At 40.4% G+C, this 8,900-nt stretch overlaps 1 protein-coding gene across 1 annotated transcript in view; it reads left to right on the top strand.

Annotated features, from left to right (window-relative positions):
- NOL10 (nucleolar protein 10) overlaps positions 1 to 8,900 on the top strand; it is a 164,503-nt gene that overhangs the window by 58,810 nt on the left and 96,793 nt on the right. Inside the window, exons 9-11 of the mRNA XM_012648893.1 lie at positions 5,094 to 5,165; positions 6,480 to 6,500; positions 8,065 to 8,104. Coding sequence (XP_012504347.1) covers positions 5,094 to 5,165; positions 6,480 to 6,500; positions 8,065 to 8,104 — 133 coding nt within the window. The remainder of the gene's footprint in view (positions 1 to 5,093; positions 5,166 to 6,479; positions 6,501 to 8,064; positions 8,105 to 8,900) is intronic.

Here is an 8,900-nt window from a genome sequence, read left to right as displayed (position 1 = left end):
TGTTTTTTAATCTTTAGCCACATTTGCTTTATTTATCTTTACACATGCATGGTTGTTTCGGTTTCTTTGTAGAATCACTTGAAAGCCAGCTATGGACGTGGTAGCACTTCTGCACCCAGTGTAGCACTTGTAAGAAGAAAGACATTCTTCTCTTAACCACAGACCCTTATCACACCTAATAAAAATTGCAGCCTTTTCCTAATATTATTTTGTATCCCATCCATTTTCAGATTTCCCCAATAGTCCCCCAAAGGCCTTTTCTTAGCCTGTTTTTTTGAATGAGGATATAATTAAGGCTGTTATATTTAACTGTTGTATATCTTTAGTTTCCTTCAATCCAAAGTTAGTTCCCCCATCTTTTTTTTCCCTTCTCCACAACATTGACTTTTCTAAGGTCAGGCCAGTAGTCTTGTAGAACGTCCCCCATCCTGGATCTATGTGATTGTTTTTCATCGTGGTGTTTAACTTGTTCCTCCATGTTGTATTTTTCCTAAAATACAAGTTAACTCTAAAGTCTTAATTTGGTTTAGGTTAAATATTTCAGACAAGAATAATGTGTCAGCTGCTGGGTTCTCAGATCTCGTCACGTCAGATCATCCTAGTATTGGTGAGGATGAAGTCGATCACTTTGTTAAGGTGTTGTCTTCATTACAAAGTACAGTTTTCTGAAAAATAACAATTTTAAGAGCGATGTCTTGGACAGAGGAATGACTGTTACTGTCAAATAACTTAGAAGAGGTTAATCAAACATACAAAAGATAGCCAAATAATTTATGTCGTAAGATCACAAGCACAGTAAGACCAGTATCTCGCCGCTTCTTCGTGGCTGGGATCTGTGGTGCGTTCATGTGCTCTTTTCCTCGCTTTCCCACACCTTTTTCCTTCAACTCTCTTCTTTATGTTTTGTGCTTAATCATTATGAGATTAATCATATTTTTAAAAAGCTGAAACCTTCTACTTTCTTTTTCTTCTCACTTACTCATTTTGGAGTAATTAAAGTCTAATCGTGATTTTTTTTTTTTGAGACAGAGTCTCACTCTCTTGCCTGGGGCAAGTGCTGTGGCATCAGCCTGGCTCACAGCAACCTCAAACTCCTGGGCTCAAGCGATCCTCCTGCCTCAGCCTCCCAGGTTGCTGGGATTACAGGCATGCGCCACTGTACCCGGCTAATTTTTTTCTGTTTTTAGTTCTTTGGTCAATTTCTTCCTATTTTTAGTAGAGATGGGGTCTCGCTCTTGCTCAGGGTGGTCTCGAACTCCTGAGCTCAGATGATCTGCCCGCCTCGGCCTCCCAGAGTGCTAGGATTACAGGCGTGAGCCACCGCGCCCGGCCTTAATCATGATTTTTGTTTTGTAATGTTTTTCTAATACTAAGACTGCTCAGAATATTGAGAAATGGTCCTGCCTTTCTGGCTTATTTCCTGGCCCTGCTCCCGTTGCTCATCCAGCTGCCTGTATAGTGTCTGTACATCGAGCAGCTGTTCCGTGCAGGTCGGGGCACCTGCAGAGGCGGCATGACTCTATGACTGGTGTGCATCAGAGTCACGGCACAGAGAGCTTGTAAAGCTTACGTATGTCTGAGTCCCACTCCAAACACATGGAATCAGGATTAGTGGTTTCAGAACCATTGATAGAAAGAAAAGAAGGTGGGCTTTGGGCTTGAGAAAGACCTAATTCAGGCTTAATGAGGGCAGTTATCCAGCCTCAGCTTTCTCACCTACCTTGTCGGCTGTTGGAGATTGCCTGTGCTGTTCAGTGTGAAGCATCCTTTTCTTCTCTGTCAGTATCCTCCAGATACACGGAAAACAACTATTGGAGTCATCTGAATGTCCTTGGTGCCTCACATAGTAAGCTCACATGCCCCATACTTCTCTCAGAAGTTCAACATAGAGCAGGGGCATCCCTGCCAGTCCCCTCTGGCACAGTTCTGTGCACACAGCCTGTCTCCTTAGCTGTTCAAGGCAATGACTGATGCTGTATGTTTTAATGCAGTGCTTCTCAAATGTGTCTGGTGAAGGACCAGGTTTTTGTTTTGTTTTTTTCTTTGTTTTAAAATTTCTGATCCATTGCAGATTGATGCTTTTGTGAAATACAATAAAAATGAATTACTAGGAAAATGATCACATATTTGGATGTCACTGCAGTGTCGAATTGCTATACAGGTTTCTAAAATGCTTCCTTTCAATTTTTGCACTTACTTCCTGGCCTGGCTTTGCAGACTGGCCCTGGGAGCACACTTTTAGTAGCATTGCTGCAGAGCACTGATTTTGTGTTGTGGGCTTCAGTGAGTCCTTTAGCCCCTGAAGCACATGGAGATGAGTATTGATAGGTGCATGTTTCTGGGGAAGGTACTATTTTATCAAATTCTCTCACTGTATTATTATACTATACAGCACACTATATACTGTACATTGTACGGTACTGTTTTATATTGGAGGCATGTTCTTTAGACTCTAGGTGCTATCTTTTCTCTTTAAAAATTTATATTTTTATTGTGGAAACAATAAAAACACCAATCTTAAAGGACATTTAAAGGACAAAACCTTCTACAAGGCCACAATCTATCTCTTTACAAGAACTATTACTATTTTTATTGGAGAAATTCTTACTGTATTAATCCTGCATTCATATGTTTTAAATTGTCCTCATGCTATACATATGATTGTCTTTTGCTTTTAAGTTTGACATTATATAAAATCGTTTTTAATGTTGCTATATGGTATTTATACTGACCCTTTTTAGTGGTTTATTATTTGATCGTGAAAGAAGTCTTCTAATTTTATCTTAGTTATTGGAGTCTTAGTGTCCCATGTTACATGGGCTTTGGAGTCAATACACTGTCAGCTACTCTCTTCCTAGCTGTGTGGTGACCTTGAGCAAATGAGTTAACTTTCTGAGGCTGTAAAGGACCTGGCGCAGTGCTCACACTCTGTGCTTCTCTTGCCTGTATTGCTGCTGAACTAAGTCTTTGTTTCACTGGTTTGAGTTTTCTGTTTCTACTTATTAGAAACTTCTAATACGCGTTAAGCTTTGTGAGGTTGTTTATTTTTCTCATTTACAATTGCTTTCGGCCCTATCCTCCCCACTTTAGTATGGTAGCAGATCAGCTTGTGTCATTGGCCGTATATGGCCAAGTGAGGTCCTACTCCATTGTAGGAAACAGTCGAGCTGTGTCCAGTTTGAATTCTTTTACATAATTAGATTAGAGCCCTTTCTATGGTTTCTTTGGTAGGTGTGGTTGTGGTTCATTGTTGAATGTTCAGTGTTCAGGGTTGAACCCGTGGAGACAGGCTTAGGAGATGTCTTCAGGAACCTTCTTTTTGGTTGTAACATGTTGCTTCTATCCCCAAAACTTCTTCCTTAATGATGTCTGAAGGCTCTTGGAGAAAGTTGGGCCGTGCTGTTAGTGGAGGCCTGGGAGGCACAATCAGTAGATGACATTTCCTCCCATGTGGGCTTCAGTGAACATTCTGTGCCCAGGGCCAGGGAACGTGCCGAGAGGAAAGATTTTATGGGCTACAAGCTATGAAAAATAGCTCCGATTTTTGTTTTGATTTAATTTAGACATGTATTCTTGCCTTTTTAAGGTTTCATTAAGTGCTTTTAGATGTTTTTATGGCGTGGGGCTGTATGTGTATTTTTGGTGACCTGTTGGTCCCAGTTCAAGGCTAGCTTATACTTTTGAGTTATAGGCAAGGCGTGGTTTGGTGAGATACCGTTGAATCCCTGCTTTCTGCTTGAAGGGTAATTGACTTTATTCACTCAGCATTTCATTTCTGTAACAGCATCAAATATCATCACTTTTAGAAGCTTTCGTATTAACAAAAGGAAGGGCAACAAAAATTATTTTCCTTAAACAATCAAATCATTGTCCTTAACATTTGGTGTATTTAATTATGATTATGTGATCTAATAATCTAAATGTCTTCCCTCTGTGGGTTCCTTTATTGTATTTTGCAAATAGATTTTTAAAGTGAATATAGTTTGGTTGGTCTGCAACAGTCTTTAAAAACAAGAGCTTTTGAGTTTGACTTTTAGCCATAACATTCTCTCACCCGTCCCTTTGAGCTTTATTTTTCTGATCAGTAAAATAGAGATATTTCTTATTTTAGAGGGTTGTCACATGTTCACTAAAATAATGTATATTACAAAGGACTAGCTAAATGTTTGCTGACCTCAGTTTTATTTGAGGTACAGCAATCTGGAGAGAAGCTGTGGGGAGTCTTGGTAGCTGCATATTGCCACATTGGAGCTGCTTCCGAAAACTTGGTGGAGGCGTGTGTTGCAAAAGTGGCAGAGAAAAGAGAACAAGACTGCGATATTTGAATGTTTTGGTACTAAATTATTCAGTACCAAAGAATAATGGTTTTATAGGTTACTGTTGCTCCTGGGGTTATAGAGGATCCTGTACTGAATGCCAGAGAGTTATTCCTTCCTTCAGTTTTGCTTTCTTATAATGCCGATCCCAAGGAGACTACATTATTACTCACCCTGTTGGTTCAGTCTGTTAAAATTCCCTTGTGGGAGAGTGACTGTGGTATAGTCAGGGCTCTTATGGTCCCTGTAGATCTTTCTGGTGTAGTTCCGCATAGCATTCCCCGTAGTCATTTAAGTTTAATGCAAAAGTTAGGAATTTGCTGTGACATTTTGTGGGAAATGCTTTAACTTGTGTCTCTGATTCCTGATTAACAGAAGGAAGCCTTTCTTCTTAACTTCTTCGTTATTATTCTAATAAATTGTGCACTGAAACTACATTTTATCTGTGTGTCTGAAACTTAAAATTTTCCCCCTAAAAATGATGGCAAACTTTACATAGACCTAAGCACCTTATGGTGGAAACCGCCTGCTCATTTACTCCAGTACAACCTGATCATTTCGCAGGTGGGGAGGTTGGCCTTTCTCATAGCTTGGGGTCCTCCATCTGGAGAGTCAGGGACCAGAGCTCAGGACCTGCCTCCTGGGGCTCCCGTCTTCCAGGCTGGGCTCTTCTGCACACCATGTACTGAGCACCTCAGGCATTTCAAAATGTAAAACAGATAGCATACTTTTTTTCCCCGCTATGTGTTTACCTTTTTCATTATGTTTTATTTTTAGGAATGCTTCTTACTGCCAATGAAACCCCCAAGATGGGCATCTATTACATTCCAGTAAGTAATACAAATAAGAGTTATAATAAAAATAGGACAAGCAGAGATACTTTTGTTTTTAAACTGGGTGTATTGAGGGACTTTGGGTCTACATGTGGCTATGTAAATTATACACAGTGGACTCACTCACAGGTTGAGTCCTGGAGCCAGTAAAGTAATGCTTTCTTTTATGGGAATGTTTTATGGGTAACTATTTAATGCCATTGTTAAAATAGACATTAGAAATTAGTATTTATTCTTCAGATTTACATTTGTTTTTTGTTTCCAGTGTTTCAGAATCTTAAACTTTTAGCTATTAGTGATCAAGAGGTCTGATTCTAAAATGGAAGTCTGATACTCTCTTCCAGTCATCTCACTATAGTTTGTTTCTTTTAAGCTACACATGAAAGAAACCATTTTAGATCGACGTGATCCGTATGACATGTAGTTTACAATCTAGTCTTTTTTTACTCCTTAAAGAATTCTTCTTTTATATAGCCAGAAGCTTCACCACCTTTGCCATTTAGTTTATAACAGGAAAGAAACAGAAATGTAATCCCCTAAACAGAAAAATACATAGTGTACAGTTGGCATTGGATTACTTTATAATCAGTAAACATCTCCCTTATCTGAGATTGGAGAAGAGAGTCAGGTGAGGGGCCTTGAAGATCAGAGCTTGAGGGAGGTGAACTCTCCATAACCACTGTCAGCCTCCAGTTACAAAAATTCTTCCTGTTTATGATGGTTCTTTTGAAATAGCTCAACTATATGTGTTATTTCCAAAACAGTGGGTTCTGCTTGCTGTTGACTTTCTGTGGTGTCAGGAAACTGATATGTTGTTGAAAGTGCTTTGAGGTATTTCTTTTGATTGACGGTGAAATGAAGGCCATTCAAGCAGGAATCATTTCAGTTTTCCTAAGTTACCATTTGTTCCTTTTCCAGCCCTTGTTCCAGACTCTCACAGATGCTGCTGCCATATTCCTATCAGTTCATCCATCTTTTTTTGTATTCGTTTGTTGAATAAGTATTACAGATTGTGTCAACTGTATGTCAGGCATTGTGCTGTATGCTGGAAATATAAGTGTTTAGGGCACTACCCCTTGCCCCGAGGAGTTACCATTAGGGAATAAAACAAGAAAGCAGGCGATTTCAGTTCAGTGTGGTGAATGCTATGACAGGAGTAGGGAAGGGAACTTTGAGAGCACGGAGCGGGGGAGACCTTGCACCCAGTGTGGCTGGGAGCTGGTGGGAAGTGTGACGGGTGCTCAGAGAAAGCTTCCCAGAGAGAGTGACTTCCAAGGAGGGGCCTGAGCATGGTTATGTAGACTGGATGGCGGGGTGGGGCGGCGTGCAGAATGGGAAAAGGATCTGGACAGTAGAGGGAACAGTGTGTGCAGAGCCCAGGGAGAAAGTAACTCACGTGGCTGAGCATGGGCTCTGGGGTTTAAGAGCCAGATCAGGAAGGGTCTCATGACTCAGGTGTGGGCATGTAGGACAGGGAGTCCTGGCAGAGTCATAGGCAGGAGAGTGAAGGAGAGTCATAGGCAGGAGGGTGCATTTTGGAAAGGTTATTTTGGCTGCTGCAGGACGAATGGATTAGATAGGATCTAATCCAGAATCAACAAGAGCAGGCTGTAGCACTCTGCAGGATGGATGATAGTGCCTGCGTTGCCTGTGCCAGGCCTCCTCTTGTGGGTTCTGGGATAATTTGAGAGAAGTCTCATCTGTCAGGCAGTGGTTTCAGAGGGTTTGTTATCCTCGAACTGCCCAGTGGTGTGTCTCAGAGGTGTTCATTGGGTAAGACTGGTATAGAGCACCAGAAGTATCTTCCCTCAGAGCAGCACTACATAGTCTTCTCCCAGTTTCTGCCTCTTTGGGGAACGTCAAAAGAGCAGAACAAATCAGCTCACCTTGCCTCCCTAACCTTTATGTCACGAGAGAGGTCTCTTTTCATCTTCCTCTTGGGATTACTTACTGTGTCTTGATCTTCAGCAACTGCCCGTTGTTGCCTTGGATCTTAGATACTTTCCTCATGTCAAAAGTAGATAGAACCAACTAGTGGAAGGGTGAGAAGCACTCTGAGATGGAGTGTAGATGGAGAAGGAAATGGAGAAGGAACTGCAGGCCAGAGAGCTTCATCGTGGGGTGGGAGCAGTTCTGAAGACTGTTGCAGTGAGGCCATTATAGGGGCTGGTGTGAGGATGGTGGCAGTGAGGATGGAATGGAAGGGTGGTTAAGGTTGTGAGACAGACTTGGTAACCGCTTGGATGTGAGGAGTAAGGAAGAAGAAAGAACCCAGGATGACACCCCTGGTATCTGCTTCACTAACTGTGGATGATGATTCCAAGTCTGGGAAGAGGTGGGGAATATTAGAAATTATTTTCCCTTTGGTATTTTCTACATTTTGTAAAATGACCTTTTAAAGAAACAGACACACAACTTTTTTGATTATGTATACAATGTACACAAATTTGTATTCTAAGTGTGTTACAAAGTATAAGAAAATAAAAAACCTATCCCTTCTTGATAATATTATAACTACTATTAATATTTAGATGTATTGTCTTTCAGTTATATTTATAATGTTATGAATGTGAAGTCATATTTTATATGTAAATTTATATCCTGTTTTCTTCAATTAACCTTAGGACTGTTAATTACAAGGTATTAAAATTATCTATTTTTAGTTATCTTCATTATACTTCACTGCCTGGCTTATGACATTTGTATTATCTTAGAATTATAGGAGACCCATTATTCACTTCTGATTCTCAGGCATCTTTATTTCTTAGGGTGGGCTTTTTTGTTCCAAATAACGGGGACTTTAATTAGCATGAGCAAGAGGGGCCAAATGATAGCCGGGTGATGAGGAGTTGCTTTCTTGACAAATACTAGCTTATCTTTAAGAAGGCCTGATTAATTTCAACTTTGTAACTGAGGTTTAACAGAAAACTGTGAACAAAATCCACAGAGCCTTTTGTCAGGTGACTGCGTGTGTGGACTGTGCGAGCAGTTACTCTTGCTAAGCTAAGCGTTTAGTTCCTTCCTGACCTTTCTGCCCTGCTGCCTTCCCATTGGGTGATATTTTATAGAGCCACTTGTCTTTACTTGGAACCTGTTCTTGGTAATACTTCTTCAAAGCAAAGAGAGCCCACAGGTCTGAAAGCCTGCCATTTTTTGTAAGATTTTATCAAACTTAACTAAACTGATATTTGGCGGGTTCATTTGCGGCTTATAGAACTGGAGTTGTGTGTGTTTAATATATGATCCGTACCAAGTTTAGGAGGTGTAGACTGTGATTTGTATTAATTTCTTATAAATCAAGTATGAAAACTCTTTTTTCCTCCCTTTGGGGCTGTGCTGAAGATGAAGACAGCTTAATGTTCTTTTAGCTTGTTAATTTTTGCCTTTCTGTTTGATACCATCTTTCTTGAATACTTGAAATCTTTAGTTCCTAATTTACACCACCCTCTGCCACTTAGATGTCTCTGTAGCTCACTCATCCTTTGAGACCAGGCGGGTTTTCTCTAGCCTTTGTCCCATTTTCTCAGTACTTTCCTTTTGTTTCCTCTCAGAGACCCAGTTATATTATTTGTTTGTTTGCTTGCTTCAGGGTCTAATTCATCTGCAGCTTCGGAGACTAATGCCAGGAATAATTTTTCAAGTTTGGTTTTCCTCTGAAATGTAATTTAATCTTAGGTTAGTTATTTATAATTAACACCCTTGGCAACTGCATAGACTCCAGAGGGAATCCAAGTCCCCTATGGCACCCAAC

The sequence above is a fragment of the Propithecus coquereli genome, unplaced genomic scaffold (assembly GCF_000956105.1).
Source record: "Propithecus coquereli isolate 6110/MARCELLA unplaced genomic scaffold, Pcoq_1.0 Scaffold298, whole genome shotgun sequence".
In the NCBI taxonomy this organism is placed as follows: domain Eukaryota; kingdom Metazoa; phylum Chordata; class Mammalia; order Primates; family Indriidae; genus Propithecus; species Propithecus coquereli.
The sequence above is the reverse complement of the archived record's forward strand: the minus strand, read 5'-3'. Positions and strand labels throughout refer to the sequence as shown.